This window comes from Pristiophorus japonicus, chromosome 14 (genome assembly GCF_044704955.1).
Source record: "Pristiophorus japonicus isolate sPriJap1 chromosome 14, sPriJap1.hap1, whole genome shotgun sequence".
Classification (NCBI taxonomy): domain Eukaryota; kingdom Metazoa; phylum Chordata; class Chondrichthyes; family Pristiophoridae; genus Pristiophorus; species Pristiophorus japonicus.
Window position 1 is genome coordinate 91,683,446 of NC_091990.1, and position 18,691 is coordinate 91,702,136.

The 18,691-nt window shown below is 47.2% G+C and overlaps 1 protein-coding gene across 2 annotated transcripts in view; it reads left to right on the forward strand.

The window, feature by feature from the left end:
* The first annotated feature begins 2,440 nt into the window (after positions 1 to 2,440).
* Positions 2,441 to 18,691, forward strand: part of LOC139279980 (diacylglycerol kinase zeta-like) — a 521,188-nt gene continuing 504,937 nt past the window's right edge. For both annotated transcript variants that reach the window (XM_070899368.1, XM_070899369.1), the window contains exon 1: positions 2,441 to 3,209. In XM_070899368.1, coding sequence (XP_070755469.1) covers positions 3,031 to 3,209 — 179 coding nt within the window. In that variant the 5' untranslated portion in view covers positions 2,441 to 3,030. The remainder of the gene's footprint in view (positions 3,210 to 18,691) is intronic.

Consider the following 18,691-nt stretch of genomic DNA (forward strand, 5'->3'; position numbering starts at 1 on the left):
TGGCCTCAAATTTGAGCTGGAAACCGATCACAGGCCCCTCATATCCCTGTTTGCTGAAAACAAGGGGATAAATACTAATGCCTCAGCCTGCATACAAAAGTGGGCACTCGCGCTATCAGCGTATAACTATACCATCCGCCACAGGCCAGGCACTGAGAACTATGCGGATGCTCTCAATCAGCTACCATTGCCCACCACGGGGGTGGAAATGGCGCAGCAAGCAAACTTGTTGATGGTGGCGCAGCCCGCAGACTTGTTGATGGTCATGGAAGCGTTTGAAAATGATAAATCACCTGTCACGGCCCGCCAGATTAGGACCCTTGGACCAGCCAAGATCCTCTGCTGTCCCTAGTAAAAAGCTGCGTACTGCATGGGAGCTGGGCCAGCATCCCCGTTGAAATGTAAGAGCCAATCAAGCCGTTCCAGCGGCAAAAGGATGAGCTGTCCATTCAGGCAAACCGCCTGTTGTGGGGTAACCGCGTAGTGTTACCCAAAAAGGGCAGGGAGACGTTCATATCGGATCTCCACACGGGTATAGTAATGATGAAAGCGATTGCCAGATCCCACGTGTGATGGCCCGGTATCGACTCTGACTTAGAATCCTGTGTACGGCAATGCAGCGTATGTGCTCAGTTGAGCAACGCGCCCAGAGAGGCACCACTAAGTTTGTGGTCCTGGCCCTCCAGACCATGGTCGAGGATCCATGTTGACTATGCGGGTCCGTTTCTCAGTTAAATGTTCCTGGTGGTGGTGAATGCTTTTTCAAAATGGATTGAATGTGAAATAATGTCGGGAAGCACCGTCACCGCCACCATTGAAAGCCTGAGGACCATGTTTGCCAACCACGGCCTGCCTGACATACTGGTCAGTGACAGCGGGCCATGTTTCACCAGTGCAGAATTTAAAGAATTCATGACCCGCAATGGGATCAAACATGTCACCTCGGCCCTGTTTAAACCAGCCTCAAATGGGCAGGCAGAGTGGGCAGTACAAACCATCAAACAGAGCCTTAAATGAGTCACAGAAGGGTCACTCCAAACCCGCCTGTCCCGAGTACTGCTCAGCTACCGCACGAGACCCCACTCACTCACAGGGGTGCCCCCAGCTGAGCTACTCATGAAAAGGACACTTAAAACCAGACTCTCGCTGGTTCACCCCAACCTGCATGATAAGGTAGAGAGCAGGCGGCAGCAACAAAGTGTAAATGATGGTCGCGCCACTGTGTCACTCCAAACCCGCCTGTCCCGAGTACTGCTCAGCTACCGCACGAGACCCCACTCACTCACAGGGGTGCCCCCAGCTGAGCTACTCATGAAAAGGACACTTAAAACCAGACTCTCGCTGGTTCACCCCAACCTGCATGATAAGGTAGAGAGCAGGCGGCAGCAACAAAGTGTAAATGATGGTCGCGCCACTGTGTCACGGGAAATTGATCTGAATGATCCTGTGTATGTACTAAACTATGGACATGGTCCCAAGTGGATCGCGGGCACAGTGATAGCTAAAGAAGGGAATAGGGTGTTTATAGTCAAACTAGACAATGGACAAATTTGCAAAAAGCACCTGGACCAAACGAGGCTGCGGTTCACAGACTGCCCTGAACAACCCACAACAGACACCACCTTTTTTGAGCCTACAACACACACCCAAAGGATCAACGACACCACGCCGGACCAGGAAATCGAATCCATCACACTCAACAGCCCAGGAAGGCCAGGCTCACCCAGCAGCCCTGCAGGGCCAACAACACGCCAGCCCAGCAAAGGCACAGCCAACACACCAGAACAGACATTTGTACCGAGGCAGTCCACCAGGGAAAGAAAGGCTCCCGACCGCCTCACCTTGTAAATAGTTTTCACTTTGACTTTGGCGGGTGGGGAGGGGGGGGGGGCAGTGATGTGTATCTGTAAAGCATGCACTCCCATATTCCGACATCTGGGAGCTCATCCCCTGAAGGATCCCAGCATCCCTTGGGAGCACTGTATATAAGCCGGCCCCTAAGGCCTGTTCCTCACTCTGGAATGTCTTGATAAAGACTGAGGTCACTGTTACTTTAACCTCCCTGTGTGCAGCCTCATCTGTAGGAACACAATAAGTTACTCATTCCGCAGAGCAGCACCTCCACCTAAATTGACTTGTTGAAGGGTGGCATCCATCAGAGCAGGTCACGCTTTAAACCAAAGTGAGTGATTGGCATACCTTCAGCTCTAGTTGTATGCCTGGGCATAATGAGCCACGCTTGGCAGGTGAATGCACTCTGCTTGCCGCCTCCCTCCTCGGATAACGGTGTCAAATGAGTAAAAGATGGTGGAGCCGCCGGGGAGTGAGACTGGCGGTGGATGCGACAGCAGATGGCGGCAGCGCTCCCCATGCCCTCGTTCTGTCTGTGTGTGTGTGAAATCCGCCCTGAACTTTCATTCATTCTCCAGGAGGCAGATCAGCAGGCAACTATCAGGGTCCTGCCGCTCTTCTTACTACAGGCAATGAAACTTCCTGTTGTGGAGGTGCAGCATCCGATTGGTATTGCGGGAAGTGGCGGGCCGGGGCCGGGGCAGTCAGCCCAGCCAGTCCACCCATGAGCAGGAGCGGGGAGCGTGGGAACAGAGGACAGGCGACAGGGCAGCGCCGAGTCCTCACTCGCCACAACTCCAGCTGCTCACCGGTCGCCTCCGCGCGCACACACACACACACACACACACACATGTTTAAAAAAAGCAAGTAGACGCAGTTACTTCCGGGTGCAAGTCCTGCTGGAGCACAACTAGCAGCTTCGGGAGCCCTGTGGTTTTTTTTTTTGCAAATGATCTGCAAGACCCCGGCTCTTTCCAACTGGCTCGGCAAACCCTGGCTCCTGTTATGTTCCGACTCCTTCCTACCCGGAGACCCGGTCCGCTGGAAATCGGTGCAGTGAACTCGCCCTGTCCGTTTTGTGGATGAAGAGGTGACAGTGCAACTCAGTGTGGCAATTTGCAACCCACCCACACACACAGCCAAATATCCGGTAGTACTAATATTCAGAAGGACAAAGTGATGGACCAAGGGGGGGAAGAATTGCAACCAGAGCTGGAGGAATCCTCTGCGTCCGGATCGTCTTCCTCGGATGTGCCCACGTCCTGTGAGAATGACAAGAGCCCGGTGTCTCCTCACCACCACCACCACCATCACCATCAAAACAAACCCTTCACCGGCCTCAAGTTTTTCGGGCGAAGGTGAGTGAGCAAACTCCAAGCAGCTGGCGACAAAATGGTTACAAGTGTAAAGGATACATTGTTGGCAGGACGCGCTCCGGCTGCGGCTCCTTCCTTCCGTCCCTCTCCCTCTCCCCGGCCCGGGCTCGGCTCACCGCCCGCTGCTCTCATTTCATACAGTGACCGAGCGACGGGGGCAAGCGAGGAGAACGGCTAAAAACCGATCAGCCCCCCATAACATTCATTTTAATGTGTTGTATGCAAGAGAAAGAGGGTAGAGTCCAACTGCGCACACACACACACACACACACACTCTCACTTACACTTATGCACACACAGTCGCACATAGTCTCACACACACACTCACTCTTACACTCATTCATATATATATATACACTCTCATACAGTCTCACACTCTGTCACACACTTACACACACCTGTGTGTCTCATAGTCTCACACATTCTTGCAATCACTTATATACAGTCTTGTCTCTCTCATACTCTCTTACACACACATACATACACACTCAGTCTCTTACACTCACTCTTACACACGTGTGTGTGCATATATACACATACTGACACACAGTCTCACACTTACACATGCAAGTGTGTGTATATATGTGTATATATATATATATATTCATTTCATGGGCAGTCCCTCGGAATCGAGGAAGATTTGCTTCCACTCCTGAAGTGAGTTCTTTGGTGGCTGAACAGTCTAATACGAGAGCCACAGACTCTCACAGGTGGGACAGAAAGTGTTTGAGGGAAGGGGTGGGTGGGACTGGTTTGCCGCGTGCTCTTTCCGCTGTCTGCACTTGATTTCTGCATGCTCTCGGTATTGAGACTCGAGGTGCTCAGCGTCCTCTCGGATGCACTTCCTCCATTTATGGCGGTCTTGGGCCAGGGACTCCCAGGTATCTGGGGATGTCACACTTTATCAGGGAGGCTTTAAGGGTGTCCTTGTAGTGTTTCCGCTGCCCACCTCTGGCTCGTTTGCTGTGAAGGAGCTCCGAGTAGAGCACTTGCTTTGGGAGTCTTATGTCTGGCATGCGAACTATGTGGCCTGCCCAGTGGAGCTGATCACGTGTGGTCAGTGCTTCAATGCTGGGGATGTTGGCCTGGTCGAGGACGCTGATGTTGGTGCATCTGTCCTCCCAGGGCATTTGTAGGATCTTGCGGAGACATCGTTGCTGATATTTCTCCAGCGACTTGAGGTTCATGTCTCTGAGCCATACAGAAGGGCGGGTATTACTACAGCCCTGTAGACCATGAGTTTGGTGGTAGTTTCAGGGCCTGGTCTTCGAACACTCTTTTCCTCAGGCAGCCAAAGGCTGCACTGGCGCGCCGGAGGCGGCGTTGGATCTCGTCGTCGATGCCTGCTCTTGTTGATAGGAGGCTCCCGAGATATGGGAAGTGGTCCACGGTGTCCAGGGTCGCGCCGTGGATCTTGATGACTCAGGGGCAGTGCTGTGTGGTGAGGACAGGCTGGTGGAGGACCTTTGTCTTACAGATGTTTAGTGTAAGGCCCATGCTTTCGTACGCCTCAGTAAATACGTCGACTATGTCCTGGAGTGTAGCCTCTGTATGTGCGCAGACGCAGGCGTCGTCCGCGTACTGTAGCTCGACGACAGAGGTTGGGGTGGTCTTGGATCTGACCTGGAGATGGTGCAGGTTGAACAAGTTCCCACTGGTTCTGTAGATTAGTTCCACTCCAGTGGGGAGCTTGTTGATTGCGAGGTGGAGCCTGGCGGTGAGAAAGATTGAGAAGAGCGATGACGCAGCCCTGTTTGACCTCGGTCCGGACGTGAATTGGGTCTGTGATGGATCCATTGGTAAGGATCACAACCCGCATGTCATCGTGAAGCAGGCAGGATGGTGACGAACGTTTGGGGGCATCCGAAACGGAGGAGGACGCTCCATAGACCCTCACAGTTGACAGTGTCAAAGGCCTTTGTAAGGTCGAAGAAGGCCATGTATAAGGGCTGGCACTGCTCTCTGCATTTTTCTTGTAGCTGTCGCGCTGCAAAAATCATGTCCATTGTGCCCCGTAGGGGACAAAATCCACACTGTGACTCCGGGAGGAGCTCCTCGGCCACGGGAAGAAGACGGTTGAGGAGGACTCTAGCGACGACTTTCCCAGTGGCTGATAGCAGGGAGATTCCTCTGTAGTTGCCGCAGTTGGACTTGTCCCCTTTTTTAAAGCTGGTCACGATTACTGCATCTCTGAGATCCTCCGGCATGCTCTCCTCCCTCCAGATGAGAGATGAGGTCGTGTATTCGTGTCAGCAGTGCCTCTCCGCCATACTTCAATGCCTCAGCAGGGATTCCATCTGCACCCGTAGCCTTGTTGTTTTTAAGCTATATATTATACATACACACACATACTATCTCTCTCACACACTCTTAAACACACTCATACACACGAGAATATGTGCGTGTTTTATATTTTTTATATATATACACACGCGTACTGTCTCACACACCACTCTTACGTGTGTGTGTATACATACATTCTCATACACACACTTGTACACGCATGTCTATACTCATAGCCGTACACACACATACTCACTCAGACATACACACACACTCACACACTCATGTTGGAGGCACACAGTGCCATTTACTTGTTGGTTATCATTTCCATTTAGTCTGAGTTTATTGATTTCCTGTAGTAGGTGAAAGCCCAACAAAGTACAGGCAGAGCGGGGACACACTCGCATGAAACCATGTATAAATCCACTCACTTTATATAAGATGCACTAAATATCACTGACACTTAAAATCTATATCTGTACGTATGTATATAGTGGGGTGAAGTGTGGCTCGTCACAGAGCGCGCGCGCGCACACACTCACACACACTCTCACACACTCTCACACACTTTCCTGAAATGGGGTGCAGTGTGCATGTGTTGTCTGAAGCTAACCTTCCATGTTGTACGTAGGCAGTGTGCTAGGTGTTGTGTTGATGTGTTACAGAAAGGAACCATAATAGATCTGCTGTACAGGCACTTAAAGAATGAGGACCTGCTGTGTCTCATTGGGTGGTTATTTATATCTGTCACTGTCACCAGATACAGAAAGGTTTCTCTCCGGTTCCCATCGCTTTCTGTTAATACTTACAGGCTATAAGCTAGGTAGTAACTGGACAGGGTAAATGGAACCATGGCGATAGTAATATAACTGGCTGCTGGGGGAGAGGAGAGGAGAGGAGGGGAAGGGGAAGGCAGCAATCACCTTTTGTAAAATTAGAACCAGATTGTGAGATATTACCCCCATTTCCAGCTGTCTTCGAACCAAGGGCTATTAAGATCCCTGAAGTGGGTCACAGAAGATTGGGTGGCCTGTGGATTATCACATAACACACGCACACTTTCCTAAATGGGAATTAGTGCAGTAGTGGGCTGAGCAGTGCTGTAACCTCGCCTCCGCATTACCTTCGGTCACTGGGGCTGATGGTACGTTGTATCAGACCGTTTCTGTTCTGTTCTAAACAATGCAGAACCAGTTGCTATTTGAAGGAAGCCATGGTGAGATGTGATGACGTCCGTACTCTGGGCCCAGGGCCAGTGCTGTCCGTACTCTGGGCCCAGGGCCAGTGCTGTCCCCACTCTGGGGCCAGTGCTGTCCCCACTCTGGGCCCAGGGCCAGTGCTGTAGGTATTTAGGATATGTGTCTCGAGTGTGGCAGCATTCGTGTAATAACAGAAACAGTAACTATAATTCATCTCTTCTGCTTTATCACCTAGGCAACTGCCTTTTGTGCTGGATTGAGAGGGACTGTGAATTTCTGGGGTTATAATTAGTGGGATGCTAACATGTCATTGAATGTGCCGCTGATCATACAATTAACTGGAAATATATACTTTCGGAAAAAACACGTCGGAAGAAAACTGACTTGGTATCTTGGGAAATTGAATGAATCATTTCAATTAATACTGAATATTGGATCTCTCAGTTGGGTTGAATATTGGATCTCTCAGTTGAGTTGAATGTACCCTGTTGTTTTACATGAAAGAAAGGTGTACTGAGCCCTCCCCTGCTCCGAAGTTGCATTGGGAAATCATTGGCAATGCGGCCACAATGGGCGCAGGTCGGGAGTGAGGTATCTCCACTGGCAAAGTCTCTGAGCATTCGGCTACCCTGAATTTGTTGGGGTAGTTGTAACCAAAGCATCTAAGTGTGTACTTTAAAGACCATTGTTGACCTCCTAGCCTCTTGTTTAAAGCAAATAACTTGTTAAACTTTCCTGCTGAGATTCCACTGCTCCTTTCAGTTGTGCATGAAGCTGTTTTGAGATGTTTGCGACCTGATTAAAGTGGTCTGTAAAGCCAACTCTTTCTCCCTCGGTGAACTGACTGTCGGCTGATGTCACAAGCTGAACACATGATGTGAGCGAGGAGAGCAGCAATCCGCCCATGATGGGGAGTGGTACACGCTCTACAATGAATAGGGCTGCAACACTAGCCATTAATGAGGGATTACTTACTGCTCAGAATTTTTAAATGGTTTGCTGCAGGTAATTTTAGGCCCGGGATTGTTTTCAGTGGAATTGTAATGAGAGCAACAGCGAACTAATAATAGTCCAGTTAATGTTACTACCAGGCATGTAATTGTCTCGGCTTTAGGTGGATAATTTCCTGTGCTGTGTCGTGTCTCTAGATCCGATCCCCCCCGCCCCCACCCGGCTGTCTAATAATGGATTTCAGTTGGAAGAATACTTAGTTAGGAACAAATGATGAGGATAAGTGCAGATAAAGATGAGCAAATCCGAGTTGGAACATGATGGTTCCTGAGCTTCTGGGATCTTGCTAACAAATGTAACTGCCCAAGGATGTATGTTACAGAATGGAAGGTTAAATAGATATTCTGGACCTATTGCTTGATTTACCTTTTTTTTTTTGGCGGGAGAGAAATCGGGGAGGAAGCCCAGAATCTTTCCTCAGCAGATTGAATGATCCCTGATCAACAGCACCTCCCAAACCCCCCACAGCTTCTACCACCTAGAAGACTAATGGCAGCAAGTACACGAGAGCACCACCACCTCCAGGCACCCTTCCAAGTCACACATGGACATATATCGCCCTTCCTTCATCGTCGTTTGGTCAGGCCTTCCAGGATTTTGACCCATGTTCTTTCTAATTTTTCTTCTGTGCATGGCCCCTTTAAATTTGCTGTGCGGGCACCTCTTCCAGCGGCAGGAGCTGGTGAGTGGCCTGTGTGGGACCTCGCGATTGGAGCGTGGCTGAGCACCTTCGGGACAACATTGCTTTTGATCCAACGATATTGTGGGGAGCACCTTCATCACACTGACTGCAGCGGTTCAAGAAGGCTCACTACCACCTTCTCAAGGGCAACCGGGGATGGGCAAAAAATGTCTGCCTTGCCAACAACGCACACATGCTCAGAATGAATATATAAAAAGGATCAGATTATCCCTTGCCATGTGGCAATTATAAGCTAATGCCAGTATTTGGAATTGATTTCAGAGGGAAAGTGTTTGGCAATATATTTATCAGATAGAGTATTATTCTCAGCATGAGGCAGTGTTTGAATCTTGTTTGTGATGAGTTGGTTTCACAAATTAGTTCAGTTTGTGCTGTTGATAACCGGCAATGAATGACTGTGTAAATTTCCATTTGATCCCGAATAATTGGGTTGGTTTATGTGTATGTGGAAAGAGAGAGCGAGCAAGCATTTCCGTTCAATATATTTCCAGATGTACACAGTGGGATTGGTCAGGATTTGAGACCCTACTTCAGATCTCCAGATTGAAAGGTCCTCTTTCTCCATGTTGCAGCGGTCTCTCTGGTCCAGCCTCATCGTGCTTGAACTGGGGACCGAAGCTTCAGCTAGCTGGCACCTCCTGCAGCGAGCCCAGATCGGGGGAAGTGCAGGGACTGCACAATACCTCGGCAATGCAGCTTAATTCACCGGCGTTGTCTGCGGAAAGATTTGATTGATGAGACTCCATTTTCAAAAAAAAAACAATTTGTAGTTGAATCTTTCTCACAGTAACCATGACATATTGAACTTTTCAGCTTTGAGATGACTGATCTTCTGAATGATTCTGAGGATGGTTGTGGTATAGAGGAGCCTGCAGGGACTTTCCCTGATTTACATAGCTGAAAATCATGCAGTATCAGCACATACTGAGCAGAGTGAGAACCAACCACCAGAGCATGTTTTGATGTTTTCAGTACTCTTCTTTTTTTTGGTGGTTCTTTTGCAGTGCTGGGTATGAACGCTTTGTTCTACTTCCTTGTGGGTTCTCTGACTCTGTGCTCAAAGGCTGAGAAGGAAAGGTAGGCAGCCTATGAGGGGTTGAGAACCTTTTTGATCTAAAGCACTCTACCCCATAAACAACGATAACTTGCATTGATATAGCCTCTTAGAGAAGCCTCCCAGGGCGCTTTACGGAGGTATGCGGAACAAAAAAATGGATGCCAAGCTAAAGAAGGAGCTATTAAGGGGGGGGGGGAGGGTGGTGGTGATCGAAAGTTTGATCAAAGAGGTGGCTTTTAAGGACCGTGGTAAAGGAGGAGAGAAAGTGGGAGAAGCAGAGTGGTTGAGGGAAGGAATTCCAGAGCTTGGGGCCAGGATGGCTGTAATAGTGGGGTGGAGGTACAAGAGACTAGTATCCGATGAATGGAGAGTAAGGCGGTTGTAGGAATGGAGGAGGATAAATGTAGGGAGGGGTGAAACTATCAAAGGATTTATACACGAGGGTGAGAATTTTAAGTTGGAGGTGTCTGAAGCCAGTAGCCGATGTAGGACTGTGATGGGTGAGCAGGACTTGGAGCAGAGTTTTGGATGAGCTGTAATTTCCAGAGGGTGGAGGGTGGGAGGCCGACCAGGAGAGCAGTGGAATGGTCGAGGCTGGAGGTGACAAAGGCATAGCTGAGGGTTTCAGCATCAGATGGGCTGAGATCAGCATGAAGGCAGGTGATATTCCAGTTGGTGTTCTTTGACACGGAAGGAATGTGGGATCGGAAGCTCAGCTCGAGGTCAAATAGGACACTGAAGATGCAAATAGTCGGGTTCAACTTGAGACAGTAGCCAGGGAGGGGGATAGAATCAGTGGCAAAAGGTACAGAGTTTGTGGCAGGAGCTGAAGACAATTACTTTGGTTGGTCTTTCCCAATGTTTAATTGGAGAAAAGATTGGATGCCGAACATGTAGTTTGACAACACAGGTCGTGGACGAGTCAAGAGAGGTGTTGGAGAGGTGTCATCAGCATAGATATGAAAGCTAACCCTGTGTCTGGAAATTATGTTGCCAAGGGGAAGCATGTAGAGAGAAAGGAGGGAGCCAAAGGTGGATCCTTGGAGAGTCTCCGTAGGTAATAGTGCAGGGGTCGGAAGAGAAGCCATTGGTAGAGATGCTCTAGCTAGGATTGGATAGGGAAGAGTGGAACCAAGTGAGGCAGACCCACCGCGTTGGATATTGGAAGAGAATGGTGCAATTGACCATGTCAAAGGATGCAGAGGGCCAGCAAGGGTAATTTGCCACCGTTGCAATCACACAGTTACTTTGGTTAGGATTATTTTAATGATGTGCAAGGCATGGAAGCGTGATTGAGACATTCAAACATGGATTTGCAGGAGAGATGGGTACAGATTTGGGAAACAACAACACATTCAAGGACACTAAAGGGAGATTGGAGATGGGTGCTAGTTTGCAAGGACAGGGGGTTGAGGATAGGTTTGTTGAGGAGTAGAGTGATGATGTCCGTTTTGAAAGGGTGGGGGACAGGACCCATGGAGAAATAAACATTTACAATGTCAGCTAGCATGGGGGCCAAGAAGGGAAGTTTAATGGTCAGCAGTTTAGTGGGAATAGGGTCAGGAGTGGGTCTCGTGGACGATACACGTTCTATTGAGAAATAAAAACCCCATGGGAAAAGTGATTAATCCCTGGTTAACTAAAGAGATTAAGAATAGTATTCGATTAAAGGAAGAGGCTTATAATGTTGTGGAGAATAGTAGTAAGCCTGAGGCTTGGGAGAGTTTCAGAAACTAACAAAGGATAACCAAAAATTGATTGCAAAGGAAGAAAATAGAATACGAGAGTAAATTGGCAAAGAAATATAAAAACAAATAACAAAAGCTTCCACAAATATATAAAAAGAGAGTGCCAAGTAAAGGTTGGTCCCCTAGAGGCTGAGACAGGAGAAATTATAATAGGGATAAAGGAAATGACAGAGACGTGAAACAAATATTTTGCATCTGCTTTCACAGTAGAAAACATAGAAACATAGAAAGTAGGTGCAGGAGTAGGCCCTTCAAGCCTTCACCACCATTCAATTAGATCATGGCTGATCATTCCCTCGTACCCCTTTCCTACTTTCTCTCCATATCCCTTGATCCCTTTAGTCATAAGGGCCATATCTAACTCCCTCTTGAATATATCCAATGAACTGGCAACAACAACTCTCTGCGGCAGGGAATTCCACAGGTTAACAACTCTCTGAGTGAAGAAGTTTCTCCTCATCTCAGTCCTAAATGGCCTACCTCTTATCCTAAGACTGTGTCCCCTGGTTCTGGAGTTCCCCAACATCGGGAACATTCTACCCACATCTAACCTGTGCCGTCCCACCAGAATCTTATATGTTTCTATGAGATCCCCTCTCATCCTTCTAAACTCCAATGTATAAAGGCCCAGTTGATCCAGTCTCTCCTCATATGTCAGTCCTGCCATCCCGGGAATCAGTCTGGTGAATCTTCGCTGCACTCCCTCAATAGCAAGAACGTCCTTCCTTAGATTAGGAGACCAAAACTGAACACAATATCCCAGGTGAGGCCTCACCAAGGCCCTGTACAACTGCAGTAAGACCTCCCCGCTCCTATACTCAAATCCCCTAGCTATGAAGGCCAACATACCATTTGCCTTCTTCACTGCCTGCTGTACCTGCATGCCAATTTTCAATGACTGATGAACCATGACACCCAGGTCTCGTTGCACCTCTCCTTTTCGTAATTTTCCGCCATTCAGATAATATTTTGTCTTCGCATTTTTGCCCCCAAAGTGGATAACCTCACATTTATTCACATTATACTGCATCTGCCATGCATTTGCCCACTCACCTAACCTGTCCAAGTCACCCTGCAACCTCCTAGCATGCCCCTCACAGCTCACACCGCCACCCAGTTTAGTGTCATCTGCAAACTTGGCGATATTACACTCAATTCCTTCATCCAAATCATTGATGTATATTGTAAAGAGCTGAGGCCCCAGCACTGAGTCCTGCGGCACCCCACTAGTCACTGCCTGCCATTCCTGAAAAGGACCCGTTTATCCCGACTCTCTGCTTCCTGTCTGCCAACCAGTTCTCTATCCACGTCAGTATATTACCCCCAATACCATGTGCTTTGATTTTGCACACCAATCTCTTGTGCGGGACCTTGTCAAAAGCCTTTTGAAAGTCCAAATACACCACATCCACTGGTTCTCCCTTGTTCACTCTACTAGTTACATCCTCAAAAAATTCCAGAAGATTTGTCAAGCATGATTTCCCCTTCATAAATCCATGCTGACTTGGACCGATCCTGTCACTGCTTTCCAAATTCACTGTTTTCCAAATGCGCTGCTATTTCATCCTAAATAATTGATTCCAACATTTTCCCCACTACTGATGTCAGGCTAACCGGTCTATAATTACCTGCTTCTCTCTCCCTCCCTTTTTAAAAAGTGGTGTTACATTAGCTACCCTCCAGTCCATAGGATCTGATCCAGAGTCGATAGACTGTTGGAAAATGATCACCAATGCATCCACTATTTCTATGGCCACTTCCTTAAATACTCTGGGATGCAGACTATCAGGCCCCGGGGATTTATCGCCCTTCAATCCCATCAATTTCCCTAACACAATTTCCTGCCTAATAAGGATATCCTTCAGTTCCTCCTTCTCACTAGACACTCGGTCCCCTCGTACTTCGTGAAGACAGAACCAAAGTATTGGTTCAACTGGTCTGCCATTTCTTTGTTCCCCATTATAAATTCACCTGAATCCGACTGCAAGTGATCTACATTTGTCTTCACTAATCTTCTTCACTTCACATATCTATAGAAGCTTTTGCAGTCAGTTATGATGTTCCCGGCAAGCTTCTTCTCATACTCTATTTTCCCCCTCTTAAGTAAACCCTTTGTCCTCCTCTGCTGAATTCTAAATTTCTCCCAGGCCTCAGGTTTGTTGCTTTTTCTGGCCAATTTATATGCCTCTTCCTTGGATTTAACACTATCCTTAATTTCCCTTGTTAGCCATGGTTGAGCCACCTTCCCCGTTTTATTTTTACTCCAGACAGGGATGTACAATTGCTGAAGTTCATCCATGTATGTGATCTTTAAATGTTTGCCATTGCCTAACCACCGTTAACCTTTTAAGTATCATTTGCCAGTCTATTCTAGCCAATTCACACCTCAAACCATCGAGGTTACTTTTCCTTAAGTTTTGGACTCTAGTTTCTGAATTAACTGTGTCACTCTCCAGCTTAATAAAGAATTTTACCATGTTATGGTCACTCTTCCCCAAGGGGCCTCGCACAACAAGATTGCTAATTAGTCCTTTCTCATTATACATCACCCAGTCTAGGATGGCCAGCTCCCTAGTTGGTTCCTCGACATATTGGTCTAGAAACCCATCCCTAATACACTCCAGGAAATCCTCCTCCACCACATTGCTACCAGTTTGGTTAGCTCAGTCAATATGTAGATTAAAGTCACCCATGATAACTGCTGTACCTTTATTGCATGCATCCCTAATTTCTTGTTTGATGCTGTCCCCAACCTTACTACTAGTGTTTGGTGGTCTGTACACAACTCCCACTAGCATTTTCTGCCCCTTGGTATTCCATAGCTCCACCCATATCGATTCCACATCATCCAAGCTAATGTCCTTTCTTACTATTGCATTAATTTCCTCTTTAACCAGCAATGCCACCTCGCCTCCTTTTCCTTTCTGTCTATCCTTCCTAAATGTTGAATACCCCTGGATGTTGAGTTCCCAGCCTTGGTCACCCTGGAGCCATGTCTCCGTGATGCCAATTACATCATACCCATGAACTGCTATCTGCGCAGTTAATTCGTCCACCTTATTCCGAATACTCCTCGCATTGAGGCACAGAGCCTTCAGGCTTGTCTTTCTAACACACTTTGCCCCTTTAGAATTTTGCTGTAATGTGGCCCTTTTTGCTTTTTGCCTTAGGTTTCTCTGCCCTCCACTTTTACTTTTCTTCTTTCTATCTTTTGCTTCTGCCCCCATTCTACTTCCCCCTGTCTCCCTGCATAGGTTCCCATCCCCCTGCCATATTAGTTTAACCCCTCCCCAACAGTACTAGCAAACACTCCCTCCTAGGACATTGGTTCTGGTCCTGCCCAGATGCAGACCGTCCGGTTTGTACTGGTCCCACTGCCCCCAGAATCGGTTCCAATGTCCCAGGAATTTCAATCCCTCCCTTGTGCACCACTCCTCAAGCCACGTATTCATCTGAGCTATCCTGCGATTCCTACTCTGACTAGCACATGGCACTGGTAGCAATCCTGAGATTACTACTTGAGGTCCTACTTTTTAATTTAGCTCCTCGCTCCCTAAATCCGTCTTGTAGGACCTCATCCCGCTTTTTACCTATATTGTTGGTACCTATAGGCACCATGACAACTGGCTGTTCACCCTCCCTTTTCAGAATGTCCTGCACCTACTCCGAGACATCCTTGACCCTTGCACCAGGGAGGCAACATACCATCCTGGAGTCTCGGTTGCGGCCACAGAAACGTCTATCTATTCCCCTTAAAATTGAATTCCCTATCACTATAGCTCGCCCCCTCTTTTTCCTGCCCTTCTGTGCAGCAGAGCCACCCATGGTGTCATGAACTTGGCTGCTGATGAGTCATCCCCCTTAACAGTACCCAAAGCGGTGTAACTGTTTTGCAGGGGGATGACCGCAGGGGACCCCTGCACTACCTTCCTTGCAGTGCTCTTCCTGTTGGTCATCCATTCCCTATCTGGCTGTGTACCCTTTACCCGTATAAGACCAACTCACTAAACGTGCTATTCATGTCATTCTCAGCATCATGGATGCTCCAGAGTTCATCCACCCACAGCTCCAGTGCCGCAATGCGGTCCATCAGGAGCTGCAGGCGGATGCACATCCCGCACACGTAGTCGTCAGGGACACCGGAAGTGTCCCTGACTTCCCACATAGTACAGGAGGAACATAACAAATGTCCGAGCTGTCCTGCCATGACTTAACCCTTAGATAAACTTAAATTGGCAACAACATTGCTAAAGGTTACTTACTGATAAAGAAAATAAAAAGAAAAGCTACTTACCAATCACTTACTCCCTTGGCTGTGACGTCACCTTTCGATTTCTTTCTACTTTTTTGCCTTCTCTCCCTACTGCAGCTGCACTAGCTGGCCTTTATAGGCCTCTGGCTGTTCGAACTCCCGCCTCCTCGACGCACAAAAAACACACCAAAAATAGTAGGGAACCAAGGGGCTAATGAGGGTGAGGAATTTAAACTAATTAATATCAGTAGAGAAAAAGTACTGAGAAACTAATGGGACTAAAAGCCGACAAATTCCCTGGACCTGATGATCTACATCCAAGTTTCTAAAAGAGTTGGCTACAGAGATAGTGAATGCATTGGTTGTGATCTTCCAAAATTCCCTAGGTTCTAGAATTGTCCCAGGGAATTGGAAAGTAGCAAATGTAACCCCACTATTCAAGAAAGGAGGGAGAGCGAAAACATGGAAGTATAGACCAGTTAGCCTGACATCAGTTGTTGGGAAAATGCTGGAATCCATTATTAGCGAAGTAGTAACAGGGCACTTAGAAAATCATAATATGATTGGGCAGAGTCAACATGGTTTTATGATAGGGAAATCATGTTTGACAAATTAGTTCGTTTTTTGAGGATGTAACTAGCAGGGTAGATAAAGGGGAACCATGGGATGTAATATATTTGGATTTCCAAAAGGCGTTCAATAAGGTATCACATAAAAGGTTGTTGCACAAGATAAGGGCCCATGGGGTTGCGGGTAATGGCCCAGAAATCCCGGTTTCTCCTTCCCGGGGGCGTTCGACTGGATTCTTAAAAAAAAAAGATGAGCACCTACCTGAAGCTACTGCGCCCACGTGAGATCCCGGTCCGGAGGCCTCCCCTAACTGCACGTCGGGACGTGTGCAGGCCTGGAGCTGGAGTCACATGGCTCTGGCCAACCAATCAGGTATAGTATATTCTCATTCATAATAATGGGAACTCCGTAAATTGGAGTTCCCATTATTATGAATGAGAAACAGCCCCCAAAACACACACAACCAACAATAAACGATAGAAAACATGCACACCATATTTTTACTAATTTAAAGTAGTTACTTATGTATTTAAAAAAATATATATTTTTCTGATTTTTAAAAAGTTTTTTTAATTATGGTTTAAAATAAACTTACCGTAGTGGGGAGGATTTTAACAATAAAATGTGTTTAAAAATTTTTATTTTACAATGTTGTTGTGTGTTTTAAAACTCTTACGCCTGTAAAAGTAGGCTATGGACCTGCTTTTATCAGACGCAAGAGTTTTGAAGACATTTGCCGGGCAAGATATGGGCAAATCCCGCAATCTTGCCCGTGCGAATGTCCTCGCTCCCGATCTGCGGATCATAGGTCAAGCTCCAGCTTAACAGATCGGAAAAGCCGTTTTCAGCGCATACACATTGTGCACTGAAAGCCGGCTTGTCCGATGTCTTCCCGGGTCCGTAGACACTCCGTACGGACCTGGGGAGGCCAGAATTTCAGGGCCACTATATTAGGATGGCTAGAGGATAGGTTAATGGACAGAAAACAGAGAGTGGGGATAAACGGGTCATTTTCAAATTGGCGGGCTATAAATAGTGGTTTGCCGCAAGGATCAGTGCTTGGGCCTCAGCTATTTATAATCTATATTAATGAATTAGATGAAGGGACCGAGTGTAATGTATCCAAGTTTGCTGCCGATACAAAGCTAAGTGGGAAAGTCAGCTGTGAGGAGGACACAAAGAGTCTGCAAAGGGACATAGACAGGTTAAGTGAGTGGGCAATAAGATGGCAGCTGGAGTTGAATGTGGGGAAATGTGAGGTTACTCACTTTGGTAGAATATTTTTTAAATGGTGTGAAAGTTTTAAATGTTGGTGTTTAAAGAAATTTGGGCGTCCTTGTACAAGAAACACAAAGTTAGTATGCACGTACAACAAACAATTAGGAAGGCAAATGCCATGTTGGCCTTTATTGCAAGGGAGATGGAGTACAAAAGTAATTAAGTCTTGCTACAATTGTACATGGCTTTGGTGAAACCACACCTGGAGTACTGTGCACAACTTTGGTCTCTCTATTTAAGGAAGGAGATGGTGCAAAGAAGGTTCACTAGATTGATCCCTGGGATGAGAGTGTTGTCCTATGAGGAGAGATTGAGTTGATTGGGCATATACTCTCTGGAGTTTAGAAGAAGGAGAGATGATCTCATTGAAACATACAAGATTCTGAGGGGGCTTGACAGGGCAGATACTAAGAGGTTGTTTCCCCTGGCTGGAGAGTCGAGAACTAGGGGGCACAGTCTCAGTTTAAAGGGTTGGCCATTTAAGACTGAGATGAGGAGGAATTTCTTCACTTAGGGTTGTGAATCTTTGGAATTCTCTACCTTACAGGGCTGTAGATGCTGAATCATTGAGTATATTCAAGACTGAGATAGATAGATTGTTAGACTTTAGGGGAATTAAGGGATATGGGGATCGGGCAGAAAAATGGAGTTGAAGTAAAAAATGGTGGAGCAGGCTCAAGGGGCCGAATGGCCTACTGCTGTTCCTATTTCTTATGTTCTTGTGTGCTTAGGGAGGGTGTAGTGGGAAATGGGAGATAAACTAGAGAGGTTGAGGACTAGGGCAATGGGGAACCTGGGGGGGTTTGATCTCTGTATCTCTCGATCTCCCTAGCTCTGTAATCTCCTCCAGCCCACCACCTCCTGAGATAACTGCACTCCTCTAATTCTGCCTCATGAGCATCCCTGATTATAATCGCTACAACCTCGCCCCTGCCTAGCTCACACTCTTTGGAATTCTCTCCCTAAACCCTTCTTTATTTCTACCTTTCTTTCCTTTTAGAACTCTTCTTAAAACCCATCTCCTTGGGGCACTTTTCTGTATTAAAGGTGTTCTATGAATGCAAGTTATAATCATAGAATGGTATAGTACAGAAGGAAGCCATTCGGCCCATCTGCCAGTGCTGACTCTTTGAAAGCGCTGTCCAATTAGTCCCACTCCACTGCTGTTTTCCCAAAGCCCTGCAAATTTTCCAGTATATATCCAATTCCCTTTTGAAAGTTACATTTGCCAGCTTCCACCACTCTTTCAGGCAATGCATTCCATCTCATCATAACACACTGTGCAACTCCTCATCTCCCTCCTGACTTTTTTGACAATTATCAACATTATTGTTGTTCCTTTTTTCTGTTCTTGCCCTGAAGT